At 42.7% G+C, this 16,812-nt stretch overlaps 1 protein-coding gene across 1 annotated transcript in view; it reads left to right on the top strand.

The window, feature by feature from the left end:
- The window catches only part of nudC (nuclear distribution C, dynein complex regulator), a 73,217-nt gene extending 56,427 nt beyond the window's left edge, over positions 1 to 16,790 (top strand). Inside the window, exons 5-7 of the mRNA XM_034327877.2 lie at positions 15,467 to 15,661; positions 16,389 to 16,591; positions 16,666 to 16,790. Coding sequence (XP_034183768.1) covers positions 15,467 to 15,661; positions 16,389 to 16,591; positions 16,666 to 16,717 — 450 coding nt within the window. The 3' untranslated portion in view covers positions 16,718 to 16,790. The remainder of the gene's footprint in view (positions 1 to 15,466; positions 15,662 to 16,388; positions 16,592 to 16,665) is intronic.
- Positions 16,791 to 16,812: the final 22 nt, after the last annotated feature.

Here is a 16,812-nt window from a genome sequence, read left to right as displayed (position 1 = left end):
GCCGCGGCCAGATTCCGCTCGATACGCCGCAGGTGTACGTTTCTCCTGATGCAAATTATCCCCGAGACTCGACACCCCGTTTCACGCTCGTAACTTACCGCGAAACACGCCCGTTACCCGCGATTTATTCACGATCCCTACGTACCGATACAACATTCCTCTTTCCCTCTTAAACATTTCGTTTCGAGACGATTATATCTCAAGTACAAATTAAAATCAGAGTGTTTAATTTTCCATCCGAGTAGCGAAGCACTCGAGCAAACACGCCAATTACAATCTAATCGCTTCCAGAAAATCTCTTACCATCAACCTCGGTACCATCCCCCACCTGTTCGTTTGATTCATCGTTAGAACCGACACGATCGTTCAATTTTTCTCGTTTAAAATTCCAGTCCACGTTCGTACAATCGACACCTCACTATCGATCTTCGTGTACATTTTCATCGCGAAGTGATTCATGTGATCGAGAATGTACGATCCGCATTTAAACGCGAATGCTTCTCTCTGCACTCATTTAGCAGAAGAAGATTTTTCTATTTTTATTTTTTAACAATGTTTCAGTTCTCGATTATCCAATAAATATTTTTAAAAAACCTTTGATCTATTCAGAGGACTGTCCATTCTTCTATTGATTATGCATCAATAACGATTGGTATTTATGCCTGGCATTACGTAATCTTTTTTTCCATCGCGTGGCCGCCAAAGCGACGGATAAAAAAACTATTTCCCGGGAGGTGCGGGGGCGGTAGTGAATCGTCGTGACATTGGACTTACATTTTCCGTATGCGTCTCGCGTTCAACCGGGCTCGAACAACCGGGAGGCCTCACTGTCTTTCTCTTTCTCTCCTTCTATTTCGATTGATACCGACCTCTGTCGCTCTTGGTACACGCGGTTGAAATACGGAGCCGTACGCGTCAAAAACGACTGGTTCTGCCTAGTACGTGGACGGGCACGCGTGCTGCGAGCATCCGCCAATTGCGAAATGCAGGAATTTAAAGGAGCATTCCCGGTAAGGTCATCCGTCCCCGGGGTCGTCCTGGTAATTGCCACGTAATTACGGAACGCGTGCACGGGCGGCTCTACGCGCCGTCAAACACGTAATTCGACGTTTCACAGGTTTTCATACTTGCCAGAAAACAGTAGCACCCTTGAAATAATCACTTGATGATTTCACGGTGAAACCTTTGACAAAAAGCGATAGGAAAGAAATTAATAAAAGATCGAGCTAAAGTTAGCAGAACCTCTTAGCCGCGCGATTATAATGCAAATTCGTTGGCTCTCTTATCAACCTTATTATGCGTCGATCGCTACGCAGAGAGAAGGACCAAAGTGAAACCGTTTGCAATTTCGAATTGCTTTGTCAATTACGAAACGAATCCGTGATGCTAGCCATGAAAACGGGGTCACCAGGTTCGAACGATTTTACCTTTAATAGCGTTTTCGTGTTTCTAGAAGACACATTACCAGCGTTAATCGCCCGAAATAGAGAACTAGAACAAGCGGTTTGCAGCAGGAGGAAGTCCTTTAGACGACGGAACCCCTTCGGAAATTTCTACCAGGGTTACACGGCCGGTTGCGAAACGAGGAATAGGAAGGACATCGCGACAGAACAAGGTTACCCTCGTAATTATCGTGCAATTAGACCGTGCATTCGATGCTTAATTTCGTCACAATAACTGCCGGTTTTGCAACGAACCGTGCCTCCTCGTGGGACATTATTGTTAAATTAAAGGACTTGTCGCATTGTTAATGAACGAGATTGTTCAGAAGTTAAGAGACAAGGAACCAGAGTACCCACGTTGGAATCCTTGGATTTTGGTTTGATTTTATATTTCACTCGATTATAGTTCACTTCTTTTACCATTCTTTATGGTAATTCATTCGAATGATTATTAATTGTGAGTTAAGCGACTTTATTTCGAAATTCGACAAGAATAATTGCGATAAGTATATCTAATTATCAACGCGTCGATGCTTGTACAAGAAGCGCAGAAATAGTAATTTTATTCTTTTTTCAAACGTACGTTTTGTGTTTGAGGCTACGAAGCTAACGGAAATATAGTCGGTCTTAAATAACTCAGAAGTCAGCTATGGAAATCATGTTATGGAAAGTTCAATGTCCTCGACGCGCAAAGTGTTGCTCAAGTAAATTCTATCGTCTTTCTCGTAACCTTTACCTCCTGACACTTTGTACTAAGGTATTTTAATTGAAGATACCTTCTCTTAAATTCATATTTCCATGAATTTATTACAACATCAGATTATATTTCATGCAGCGTCTCGAAATCACGGATCAAAAGGTGTCGATCAAACGTCATCGCGTTCAATGTCAATACCGTCTGTTGGAAAATTATACCAATTCAAAGTTTAATTTAATAGTCCATGGTTTCTATAGTTGTCGCTCTATTGAAGACGTCCAAATGCGTAGATCGTGACGGAAGACGGATAAACGAGCTAGCAGTCCAGGATTCACCGATGTCACTTGACGCCAGTAGCCTTGTAACATATACGCAAATAACCCAATAAATCTCGCCATAGGCTGATGCTCATCCTTCGTAATCCTTGACACCGACGACACGGTGTCACCGGCTCGCGCGTATCCTCGTCGAGTTCTAGTCGCCGCAAAGAAGGAGGGAACACGATAACACGTACGAACGAAGCCGGATCAACGTTGCCTGCTTTCCCAATAACAGTGCTCTTCGTTAACTAGTCGAGCCTGTATGGTATTATACGTCACTTTTCTCCTCGACGCTCGTCTATCCTCCTCCGGAGGCGTTAATGATCCTTAGAAGTTAATGACCGGACATGCGAATCCGGCTCTCTTCGCTAGTTGCTACTTTTGCTTATTTATATCCTTTTTTTTCTTCTTTTTTTTTATTGAATTCTTCACTCTTAGGAATACTATCGGGGGCAGAAGTCCGTAACGGCAAAAACTACTCGTTTAATTTCAAAACCGTTTAATTAGTACCACACATAAAACTTAGATTATTACTTTGTAAAGTAACGAAGCTTAGAAAGTCGCGTTCGAGTCGCCGTTCTAAATCTTTCAGTAAGAGTCTTCACGGTACTGCAATCTTTTCGTGAGAGATAGCATCTGTGATTCATGCGTTGCAAAATTAAGCGAATTGTCTGTCGAGGTGAGAAACTCGTATATACCAAGTTTGACCTCAGACCATAAGCAAAATTTGTTGCGTTTTGTGTTTGATGATCGTTTTAACGAATGACAAGAACCTAGTTGTCTATTAAAATTCTTAATTAGAGCACAGACTCGTACCAAATTACAGTTGAACGAACAAAATCACGCGTGTCCAGTCACAGACTCGATTCATGTTCGTCTGTTTTCAACTGGTTTTCTCGATGTAGACTTCTTGAAACTAACGCGAGTATTACTCAGCCTGTTTCGTGGCGTTGTTTCCGGATGGATAAAGAAATTGTGGCGATTCTGATTGAGCAACTTGTGCGTGAAAGGTGGTCATCGAGCCGAATCGATGATTGTAATTCAACCGACTGGTAATATCCAGTGTTTAATTCTCGATTGCCCTTCTGTTTTTTAATCGGTTCAAAGGTTTCGTCAGCCGTTTACCCGAAAATATATTAAGGTTTTCGTGAAAATTAATACGAATGAACATTACGACCTGGTAATAGCGCAGCTGATGCACTAACACGTTCTTCAACTACCATTTCTCTTGCTCCTTGACTTCTCCTTAATAACGACTTGCTTTTTGCGTATCTTAGACATTACCGATTTTTACCGACGTTAATCACGCGAAATTCTTCTGATGAACCGTTGTTTCCCAATTTACGTCGAATTTTGTTGCGCCATTCGCGGAGCAAATGTTTTTAATGCAACACGCAACGCCTGTAGACGAGTTCAAGGAGATGTTCAATTTCTACCAAAAATCTTTCAACGTACCGCATCGTGAAGGTGGCAATTACATAGTGAAATATGTTAATACTTCTTTAGATTATCTATTTTCTTAATATACAAAGAATTTTTATTGAAAAATTAGAGTGCTCCAGGGTGAATTGTTTGTGGTGTAATACATTTGAAACTCAAACTCAGTTTTGCTGGGGATTCTCTTCAAAAAAGGTTGTCAAACGACCGTCCAGTTGTGCTTGTAATAACTGAAATCCATTGATTGTACCTGTACTGCACAGACCTCATAAACGTAATGGGAATGATAATAATGATTACGATGTCAATAGTGGCTGCGCGAAGACCTAAGTAGTCGGTCTCCAACTCTGGCGCAATAATCGAGATGGTTAAGTGAGCAGCCGTTCATAACGTGCTTATGAAGGAATAGAATCTTTCAGATAACATGAAATTGCTTTTAAGTAGCTGATCGAGCTGAGAAACGTTTCATTGTATCGATGCTTGCGAAACTTGCTACGATTATCCTTTTGCTCTTATGATAGACTATTTAAACGGCCTAGTTAAAATGAACTTCGACACTTTAAAGTAGCTTCTAATTACAAGTGAATAAAATTGAAAAAAAAAAGTCTTTCTTTCCATTTTAACGTTATTCGCACACAAACAAACGTAATCATGATGATAGTGCTCGATCGGTTGAGATGCGATCAGAGCACACGTAATTCCACTTGAGCAACCTTTCTAATAATAGTTTTCAGATGAAACGGAAGCATCTAATTCAGTTGCGTCTGCATTTACCTTAACGGTGCATAAACCGGCTGGCAGAATAGTCAGGAGCGTCAGAATCGATCGCTGCTCATTCCTCGTACACATACCTGAGGAATTACCGTGACGCAAACGCGGTAATCGACGATTCTCCAAACGACGTAGAATTATTATGTATTTAATTACGACGGCTGGTACGTAACGGTGATATTTCACGGCGTATCCAGTAAACGGCGCGATTAAAGTCCGTCTAAAAATTTATCGCGGTCTGAGCGCAGGAGCGCGCGCACGCGTTTCCATGCGCATTCGTGTCAAGGAACGCCGGACAAAATTGCATCGATGAACACTCGTGCGAGCGCACTCTTCAACGTTTTGCATAACGTAATCCTGGAAACAATGTAAATCGACGGGAGCGCCGTTCTTGCTTCACCTTGTATCGAGCTTCATCCGGCTCGGCGTTTTTTTTTTTTTTTTCAAAATTCATGCTACTAACGAAAGAAAAATAGATTTCTTTTGATGGAAACGAAATAGGTTTCGCAAATCTCACGGTTCGACGATCAGCCAGGGTTATACGTACCCTGGCGTGCACATTTTTCGTCGTGTTTACGCTAGCTTGCACACGCGGGTGGTCCTTTAACGAGTCTAACAGCCGTTCTCCGCGATCCTAAAAGCTGATAATCCTACCCGCTGCTGGCCAACTGTTTCTTTCGGTGCTTGTATAACTAACCGTCGTTAAATTGCACATTCCGGAGTCTTGATTTTCTCATCTTTGATGAGGACATAGAGGCTAACGAGAAAGTTCACCCAATTCGTGGACCTAAACGAGTCTTCTACTTACTCTTCAATCAACTGAGTAAAAACGAACTTTCAATCAACTCGGTTCATAAACCAGTGACTTAGAAAATCAGCTTCTCATTATAGTAGGTTAATGGATGTTGAAATTTATCATTTCACTGAAGCCACGGTGTGAAATAACGAAGGCATTCGTCATTAACGAGTCGATACTCTTCAACAGTAGCGTCTTAGTAACTTAGCTCAATTAACAAAAGATTAACTAAAGAGGATGAAAGGAGAGGTGAGCGAAGCACCAATTAAATGGGAATTAAATTAGCACGGAGAGTTAAGTGGCTCGTCTAGCTCCCGGTTTACCCTTAATCCTGTGTTTTCATTTAATGGCTGCAGGCGATTCCCCTCCGCGCACCTTTTTGTCCTCTTCCATCTCTCGATTTCACTTTTGGCGGCCGCGCCACCGATCGCCGCGGCGCTTCGCTTCGCCTCGCTCTCCTCCTCGCGTTCGGTTGCGCAACTTGCCCTCTTCTGCGCGATTCGCGCGTTCGCTTCTGCGCAACACCACCATCTGCGCATGCGTCGTTGCTCACCAAACGATCGCGCGGCTACCCAATAAGTGTATCAAGCACTGGCGTAACGATCGATAGGGCAGAAAGCTCGCGCGATTCTTTGAATCTCGTTGCTGCGATTAGCTGGAACACGTGTACCGATACGATCGAATCTATATCGTTGTCCGAGACATTGTTCTCGACATTTTTTTCTTTAACTCTCTCGATAACAGTCCATTTGTAGCATAAATTACTAATTAGTTATTTCACTCTACTTACACAACGATTAAATTCTACTCTATTCTCTTATTGTATATCCACTCTGAATTGCTTATTAAAATGATAGTTCAATTAAAATTAAAATTTAAGCATCTAGTGATCTGCCAAAGGATAGACGGTGGTGTATTAATATTTCACAGTTGCAATAGAGTAACCTAGCGTTCAAGCGTAATTAACTGGCATGAATAGATGAACCTAATATCACGGTTCTTTCACAAAAATCAACGTAACGTTCTAAGACGAGTAGTAAGTAGACAGGTGGGCAGCAGCTTCGAACGCATCAACCGAGCCTCCGTCCTCGCCAAATTACTCGGGATTACAAAACACTTGCACTTTCTCGAACAGATGTAGACACCACGTACACGTTTATTGTTCGAGCTGCTGCGCGTTCGTACTCTCTTGGACAAATTCGAAGCGAAGCAACGTTTATCAATTTTTCTATCATAAATTTTCCTGCCTACAGAGATTTGTTATTCTGTATCAATTACCATAATTCGAGGTAAATAAAAACGAGCAGGCGCCGTCTGTGAATTCCGTAGATCCGTGTAAATTTCCAGAATAGCGCCACCGGATTCCGACGATCGATGATCGATGACGAATCGGTTGGATCGGTGGTGAGAACTATTTTCGTTCTTCTTTTTTTTTATTCGTATGATGTTTTTCCCGGTTTCTTGTTGCCGTTGGAAGAAGTTACGCCATTGGCGTCGTTCAAGTTGGCGATGCGAAACTCTCGCAGAAAATAGAGGGGGCACGAGGACGCGAAAAAGTGTACGGAGAACAGTGTCGGGAGGGAGGGACAGGGAGAGGCAAGGCCGTTCTTTGACCCGAAACGTGGTCAGCTCGGCGCCAATTTTTTGGGAGGAACCGGTCCCGGACCCCTGGAATTTTTGCCGGCAAACCGCTACCACGGTTTCGCCGAGTAAACCGATCACGATACCAACACCTGCCTTCTGTTAATATATCGTCCAGCTATAAAGTTTCCATCGATTAACGTCGATACTTGCAACCGTGTCCTCGTCGACGCTTGTCGATCGTCGATAAATCGGCTATTGCGCGAGAAAATTAAAAAAGAAGGGAAAAGAAATGAAATCACCCTCTGGCTGCGCGATTTCGCGATTCTCTTATCGATCGTGCGCGATTCGCCGATCGAAGAAGATCTTTAAATTTGTCCATCGCATCGTTGAGAAATACGATCGATCGATCGGACTACGAGCGTTGTCGTCGTCGATTTCTCTGTACGAGGTGGTGAATTGTTACCGTGAAATGATACGCTGGCAGTACTTGATTTCTGGAATTTATTGCCTGCGATATCGGAATCCTCGCGTCCCATTGCCCGTAAAAGGAAGCATAGATCGTTTCAACCGGTCTCCTCGAAACAAGTTGCGCAAAATCATTACCGGATCGTCTACTCGGATGACTTTATTGCTCGGCGTTGCTACCCTGGCCAAATTCGAAATGTCTCCACCTTAATGTATCAGCTGTAAGTTGATACTCAACTCGGAGTTTCGGACTGTGCGTGTTCATTGCATTGCTCGCAAAGGTTTAACCCTTTGACCGGGGAAAAGCGTATGTGCAATGTACTTACACTTTCTCAATTATCCGTTAATGTGTACGAAAGCCATGCAGTATTTAGTATGTAATTACTTTTGGTAATACTTGTTACACTCAATCAAGTTTCACTAACTGCAAGTATCGGTATTAATTTCCCGTCATACAACATTCGCGATTAAAGGGTTAAGCGTGCTGTTGCCGGTCGACGATTACATAAGCAGCAGGCTTTCCTCGCTAGAGATACTTGCATCTCGGCGAGAGTCTTAAACCGGATGCATAGGTGCACGCGTCGCTCTATCTGGGCCTAGGCATCTCCTTCTCCGTTTCTCTGCCGCGATCGTTGTTCGCAAGGTGCACGTGCTTTCGTAGAAACGTGGTGTTCACCTGTGCGAGATTTCCACCTCTGTGAAGCCGACACGCCGAGACTCATCGATCTTCCCTGTCCTCCGCTTTATTCCCTTTCTTGCCACCTTCTGCCGCGATCGTCGTGGAAAAAAGCACGCGAGTCGACGTTCTTCGAAAGCAGGATCAACGACGACGAGTAAAAAATCGGCGCGGGTTCTGGACGCGCTCGAGTTTCTGTAGAATACGGCTTCGTAAGTCGACGAGTGGTTTTCTTTTCAACGAGATGTTGATCCCGTTTTATACGACCGTAACGATTTTACGATGGAATCGGCACCGTGCTGATGTCACCGTCTACGAAACGCGATCATTATTACCATCATAATTATAACGGTGTACGAACGTGGTTAATGGTTGCAGGTTACACGAAGAGGTTTGCGAGGTTTCGAATTACGGTAAAGGTTTGAGTACTTGGAATAACTTGGTGTTCACAAGTTCATTATGTTTCTTATTTCCTTCTGAATCATCGATCACCCTATTCCCAATTGTATTTCGCGAGGCAGCATGAGAAATTAGAAGCCCGATCCACCGAGTAAATGGCAGGTCGTTGCAAACACGATGCACCAGGGGAATTCGTTATCGACCGTGAGAGCGCAGAAACGATTGTCCCGATAAATGCAAACATGCCCTCTGTCGTTCGTGTGCTCTCGCCTTGAATGGAATGGGGATCTAACGATCTCGTTGATAAGAACGATCGAGAGATACCCGGTGTTCATTGTTCCTTTGTCGTTCGCCGCCTTCTTCCGTGTAAGGACTTCGCTTCCTTCGACTTATTATCACGGTGGACGTTACGAACGAATGCGAGAAGTCACGCAGATTCATCCGGTACGCGGAGCAAGGCTGCGCGGATCGGCGGAGCTCGGCGATTCTGTTGCCGCTTCTCCGATGGCGTTGTAATGATCCAATTAACGTCCGGAGCTGGATCGTCCTTTTTGTCGTCTACCTGTGATTTGTTCACTCGCGACGGCCACTTATTGTGATTTATTCGCGTGAAGTAATCGTTCGTTGAAAGGAAGGAAATCGCGTCCTTGCGGATCAAAGGTTGCTCGAACGGAGCGCACAATCGCTGCGCGGATCGGACACGCGAAATGATTGTGAAAAATAAAAAGAGAAGAATTGGAAACTTTTACGGGGATAGTCGGTCTCCTTTCACTGACGTTTCAGCCCTTGAACAAAACCTTTGTTTCTAGAGTCCGGTCGAAGTTGTCCGCGTAAGATATTGCAGGATCTATAATTGCAAAATTGTCGCGTTGTATTTATGGAGAATGAGGTAAATCTAAGCAGTGTAAAAAGGATTTTTTCTCTCTTTTCATAGAAGTGTTCTTACATCTTTTTAATGTTTGCTAATGATACACTGACTAATCGATAATTTCTCTGCTAACGACGGCATTGTATCATCAACCTAACCACCGACAGATGCATCCAGCACGTTAATAATGCAAATAAGAGCTCTTTAGTTTCTTTGTGACACTGTTCTGTCACAGAAAAAAAAAGATCATTTACTCGGCGGTAATCGAGAAGATTTGCACTGGGTGTCGATTCGAATTTTTTTACTAGCCTCATCGTTTGACTAACCTTTAAGACGTTCGCGTTACTGTGTCAATGTCTTCTTAACGTATCTAACCGTAGTAAGTACTCATTGACCGTCCATCTGCCGCATGAATATTAAACCTGCACCGTCAGCCTTGGTGCGACCTAATCGATCGGAGTCTAACACCTCGAACAAGAATATCTTGACGATCGTGTTTTCAATTTCGAAGTGTTTTCGAGACTTTCGTGACTCGACAAAATTCCCTTACATCGTACGCCTCTCGAAGTTTCTTTAATCGCGATGTTCATACACCGAGGAATTTTACCGTCGTAAGTCTTGCCTTCGCGAATGGCACAAAAGCGTACGTTTCAAGATTATTATAATCCTTATATCGATGACTGAAGGATGTTTTATCGAGATGAAACGCCTGCAAATTTTTTTTTTTTTGAGGAAACGAATTGAAAGTGCGAAGTGAAACTCGTTAAGATCCATTATGACGTTGAAGATAAATATGCTCATGTGATCTATTAGTCTTTGCTTAAACACCATGGAACGATAACAGAACGATTAACACTTTGACTTCGGCGTCAGCCGTATTTTAGGAGATGCGTGAATTTTTGCTAGAGTTACATTCTCTGTTATTCAATTATTAGTATTAATTTTCTTCAGGAGAGTTTGAATAATTCGATGCAAAATACATAGGAAGGTCGTGAATTGATTTGCTAATCTAATATAAGAAAAATGATGCGATTTTTCCGCATCCTATCTTTCAAAATTTAAACTAATTCAATTGTTTATTTAAGGGATTGTGAGTATGGAACGAACTATTCGATTGCGCAACGATCGTGCGGGCGCCGATTCTCGATTTATCAAGGATTCCGGCGAAGCGCCAAATAAATCGGTTCTCGACGCTGCAACCTTCGGGTACCGGGCCGATGAACGAGCCTACGTTTCGCGATGAAAGTTTCGTTTGATCCGTTGCGTAGATTTCGGCCGATGTTGCGAAGTCCTCTGAGAAAACAAAGTTCTTGCGCGAAACAAAGCGAACGATCGTGTAATCGATGACGAATCTGAAAATCGAGAGAGTCGGAATGGTCTAGTTTTCATTTTTGGTAATAGCACCATCGCGATCCTTGCTGGTAACACACTTCACACGAATTCTTCGTTGAAAACGGAAACCAAGGAGCGGGATAAACGCTCTTCCAGGAAATCGCTGGTAGAACAAAGTCATTAGCGTAGACAGACGGTAAACCGGAGAAAGCTGCTTATTCAATCTGTGTTCACGTGCGGAGACTTCTTCCATGTCGTAACGAGTGTTGAGCTTGTCGCGTTGAAAACCGCGACTCCGTGGATCAATGGGACATAGGGAAAGAATTCGTCGAGAAATTCATGCAGACTAGAATGTTGAGCACGTTCCATTCTATCGCCTTGGATATTTCAATTATCCTTTCCTATTCACGCTTGTATACGCTTTGTAAAGTGTCATAAATTCTAAGACACATCCTCGACGGTAATGCTTTTCGAAAGCCAACTATGCGTTCCGGTCTTGAAATAGAGTTTGAGAATGGTACTCGTGACTCAGTTCGTACACCTGCGTTTGTAGTGTCATAATATTTTCGTTTCAAACGGAACAAAGCATCGCAGACTATTAAAATCATCAAGTTCGTCTAGCCTTGCAAGAAGAACGACTCCTCTTCAACCTTTATCTATTGTTAAACGTATGATTCTCGGTGTACGATCGGTGTTGAACTTTCAACTTCAAACAGCTTTTGAATTGTAATGTTATTTAGAGTAATCAAGAACAGATGGTGTAAGACGAAACAAAGCGGCAGGACGTTCTCATATCGTGTCATTTTCGTGAACGTAATCGTGCTCCTTTTGTTCTTTCAAATTCAAGGCTACGTTTCAGAACCACGTTATTCTGACACACTGTTGCCCCTTAATTGTTTTCGCCACAGAAGGAATTCATTGTTCTCGCTGTATCTGTCCTCGGCACCGTGGTTTCCCGTGCTGATTGACGAATCAGATTAAGCCCGATTGTTAGCCGGGGCAATTGTGCAATCACTTTTCTTTTAATAATTTCCAAATTATTTCATATTGCACATAGAAACTCGAAGAAACTCAGCAACATTATACTGTCGGAATTTCTACCGTAAATTCACGATACCTGTACTCCAAAGTATCAACCGTTCACCATGTAAAGAGCCATCCAGTTTTTTAAACCGCCATTAAGCTGTTGACCGGTATCAAAAATTACGCAAACGTAGTACAATCTCTGTATTAAGCTGTCTGAACGTTCTCGGATCGTTGGATGATACAAGTTCAGAAAAACGCGAGGATCAAACGATTACGGTGGAGGAAGGGATAATGGGCACGAGGGAGCGTCGATTGAAAATTGCAGGATCCTCCGGTTGCAAATTGTCCACGGCTCACTACCATCGCTGCGGTACACGGTAAATTATACAGAATTGTTCAGAAAAGATGCACATTATGAAAACTAATGACATTAACAATCAACTCCCATGTAACAAAAACGAAATTCCATACTGCAAAACAATACAGTGTAGGCGTTTAGTGGAGGGGGAAAGAGGATTTCGTCTCCCCGGACGCCTTTAGTTCGGCCGGGGACCGCTAGGTGGCGGCGAGACGACAGTGTTCTCGCTGGCGGTCGCCCGGCAATGCATTTCCAATATATACAAAGTGATCCTCTCGCTAGGGGATACAAAGAAACACTGGCGGCAATGGACCCCTTGACCGCACCATAAAGAGGTCCGTATTGTCACGTGCCAGCGGGGACCTAGCCGGTCCTAGACGACTCTGTGTGTCTTCATGGTGCGGTCAAGGGATTCATTGTCGCCAGTTCCTTTGTGTCCTCTAACGAGAGGACCACCCTGTAGAAGTTGCGAATTGCGGTATCATAGGTGTCTGGGGCAGGGATCGTCGGCCTCACTTTTTCTCCCCTCTCCTACAACAGGCTTCTTTACATTTCTTTTTATGTGGATAATTCGCAATTTTCATGGTGTACATTAATTTTGAGACGTCCTGTATAATGACTGCAAACCGTGTGTGCACACGGATATATGCGTGCGCGCGATCTCAAAGCGGCCGCAGGTGGAAGTGTGGAAGAAACACGCGGATTTCGCAAGTCCTGGACGATCAATGGCTTCAATGCACTTAGAATCTCTTTCGAATCCTGCAACTCGCGGAAACATATTTTTTTGTTCTTTTTTGTTACGATGCTGCGTGAAATGATTGAGCAAAGAACAGGGATTGCCGACACGGTGTTATTTCGTTCGCTCGGTAATTGGAGTGGTTAATAGGTTTAAGAACGGTTTCGTGCATTTTTATTGAAATATGGAGGTTTTCTGAGTGATCGATAGAGGATAATGGTGTTTCGAAAGTATGCAACGGATACTTGCAGTTATTATCATTTTTAACCATTTACTTTGCTATTCATTTAACTAACGCATCCTTTCCAGTTTCTTTGAAACCGTGCAAGGTTATTTGCCTGGAAAATCTCTGTTCAATGGTCCTGGTTTTGACCATCGGTATGTATCCATAAGAAATTGATTGCCAGGATTTATTTCAATGAGTTGTTTCCTAATCCTCGCGTGCAAAGGCTTATAATGAAATCTAAAGGTCAGCAACAAATCTCCTGCGTGTCTTTTACGCGACTGCTTACAAATATTAAGAATAATCGATGGCGAATGGTCTTCAAAAGGGTAGCCAGGGTGTTCCATGGGATTATAAGGAATTCAAACGGCGATGTTAAGTAGCCGACGTGAATATTCTCACGTACACCCTTTGATCCTTGAAAGACGCTGGTCGGGTCGCCTTCGAGACGTGGTGCTTGAAAAGGATCGTAATGTCTGTTACTCAACTTTTCTCATACTTCATTATCTCTGTCACTTACGAGTCCATATCCGTCCCCGTAATTCACGTATCTTCGCTGAACGATGCGCTCGCAGTATGTAGAGTGACATCATAGAAAAACGGACCTCGGTGTTGAATCATTAAACGTTTTTCCTCCGCGTTTTTTTCTTTCACTGAATGGACAAGGTGCAGCTAGACCTAACAGTGATACATCGCTGCAAGCAATATTATTCACAGCGTTCTGTCTTTTGTTTTATTTTCATGGCAGCGAGCGTGTTCAAAGGGTTCATATCTAATCCGAGCTGGTGAGAGATAGTCTCATCCCGGGATCTAGCCTCCGAGTCGAAATTTTCAGACGTCACAGTCTGGTTAACGTCGCGCCACTCGAGAGATCGCGGATAATCTCTTTGTCGTTCTCGCGTAATGATATTCCACTTTGTTAACGACGGCCGCAAACTCGGTAGCCATGATCCGTTTCCACGCACCGGTGCGCTCGACTCGCGGCATCGCCGTCGTCACGCTGCTAAATCCAAGAAACACGTCCGACGCGAGGATGATGATCCCGCGACGCGCAATTCCTTCCATCGTCGTTCACCATCGTTCCGATGCGAATGATCGTGGTTGCGACACCCCGCGACCCCGACACGCACGATGGATCATCTAGGATTTCGTCGATTTAATTGTTCCTAATGATGCTCCTCTAGGAAGGCGTCACGTACGATAATAGATTTATTATTATATCAATCCTTGTCTCATTAATCGAGTTAATGAAGCTAATTGAGCATTTGTTATATAAATTTGAATGCTGTCATCTTATAATTATTCATCAGATATCGCCTCTTGTGAGAATATATAATACTTTAGTTTTGTAAGAAATGATTATTGAATATTCTAGGTTAAAAAATCTGATCTTACAACCTGACACTGATGGTCGAGTTTATATTACCCTGCTATTGCATCAGTTATATTCAAATTTCTTTCGTAAGAAACACCAATGCATGATTAAATTGAAGTTAGGATTGACCAACTACTCGTTACAAATGGTACTCGACCCATTATCGATCATTATACAACCCTTGGAATCACGATCATCCACGACAAAGCAGCTTTTTCTCCATAATAAATGGAATTATAGAAATGAATCATTAAGCAAGACAACTCTTCTCAGGATTGATCTTGCAACGCTCATTGTCGATCCTCTCTAGAATCAGAAGTGTATCTCGTCCAGACATCACCGGTGCACTTTTGCCTTTGTTGAAGTCACTAATGACCCTGCTGGTCGAGATTTTATCTTACGATATCTTATAAATATTTGTGGAATATGAGACCATTTTACGACACGCTCTAGAGATTGTTCTTCCTTTCTTCCCATCACGAAAAGTCCTCGAAAATCGCGATCGTCGGTTCTAAGTTGTCCAAGGTCCAGCTTCAAGGTTGCACAGCTAGGTTCCCAAAAACCGAGGTCGCGAGGAACCGATGATCTGCAACGAGATCGAGATCCAGAGGGTAGTCGTGCGGAACGACGATCGATTCTTCGATCGATCGATCAATCGCGCTATTGTTGCAATTGAACGTTGTTCCTTGCTGTCGAAGACTTTGACGAAACTCGGTACGAGCTGTACCTGGTTATTTATTGGATCTATTGATCGAAAGAGAAAGCAGGGAGTCTTTGTATAGTCTGCTGCAAACTGGATGTATTATTTGATCTTTAGAAAAATTGTTTATCCGATGGGATGAGCAGAAGATAATTTTAAATGTTACATCGAAGGTTTTCATTGATTTTTAAATTATCATAGAAAGTTGTGTACTTTCTTCAAGAAAATCCTGAAATGATCATGATCATTGTTTGATTTCAGATCAAAGTCCCGTTGAAAGTAAATTTCTCGGTCAGGCCTAAGGACGTTTCGGTGACGATCACGAAGAAGCACTTGACCTGCGCTATAAAGGGTCAACCACCCATCATCGACGGTGATTTCCCACACGAAGTCAAGGTCGAGGAGTCCACCTGGGTGATCGAGGATGGAAAAATGTTGCTTATCAATTTGGAGAAGGTGAGTGACGGAAAGAAAAATCATTTAACGTCAATGGCTTGTCCCTCCGTTGTCGACCTTGACGAAACAAGGATTTCGACGATGACTATCATCGAGTTAGCATAAATTCTGATCAAAGGTATCAAATACGCGAAGAATTTGCTTGTCTGACGTGGCCCTGAACAATCTTAAAATAAGAAAGTTTATCGAAGGTTGAATCGTGACCGCTTAACGAGCAACTGTTTACCTGAAATTCAAACGACACGTCTCGTTCTTCGGTGTTGTTGTTGACATTCTCTTAATTATATCATCTATTTTATTGAGGAACATAAATACATATTTCACTGTCAATCGAACTTGTTTCGCGTCTATGTAGCTACTATGTTTCATGGTTACTCATAGATTTGTCTATTTTTCATTTTAGAAAGTTCTTGTCCTTTCACTGCTTTTATAGTGGTATTATATAAAATAGTAATTAAGTATTCCGGATATTTTGTAAGTTTCGGCGTGTTGTGGTCACAATTAGGAAAATTATTCCTGTTTGCGCGGAAGCCAGGAAGTTGAAACGTTCGTTCCTGGAGTAGAATTTAAAAGAATGACGAATGATATAGGAAATGAAAATAAATTTAAATTGTTATCATCGCAGCGATTCGCCATTCGAAGATTACGTTTCTGATTCTATCGCAAAATATCTAAAACATTCTCAGGACGAGCAGTTGAATATGAAAACTGACGATTTTCTTCTCAGGTGAACAAAATGCAATGGTGGGCACACGTGGTGACAACCGATCCTGAGATCAGCACGAAGAAAGTGAATCCTGAACCCAGCAAACTGTCCGATCTCGACGGTGAGACCAGAGGTTTGGTAGAGAAGATGATGTACGATCAAAGACAAAAGGAATTAGGCTTGCCTACTTCCGATGAGCAGAAGAAACAAGACGTGATCAAAAAGTACGACTCTCGTGAAAATGGAATGAATCGCTCGACAGATAGACATCTAAATGCAACCCGTTTGTTTTTTTCAGGTTCATGGAGCAGCATCCTGAGATGGACTTCTCTAAATGCAAATTTAATTGAACTGGTTCAATTTAATGATATGGAGATGATTGATCGTTGGTCAGGCTATTGTTAGATCAAATGGAAAAAGAAATTATATTATCAGCCACGTCGAT

Source organism: Osmia lignaria, chromosome 2 (assembly GCF_051020975.1).
Source record: "Osmia lignaria lignaria isolate PbOS001 chromosome 2, iyOsmLign1, whole genome shotgun sequence".
NCBI lineage: Eukaryota > Metazoa > Arthropoda > Insecta > Hymenoptera > Megachilidae > Osmia > Osmia lignaria.
Note: the sequence above shows the minus strand (reverse complement) of the source record. Positions and strands in the feature narration are given on the sequence as shown.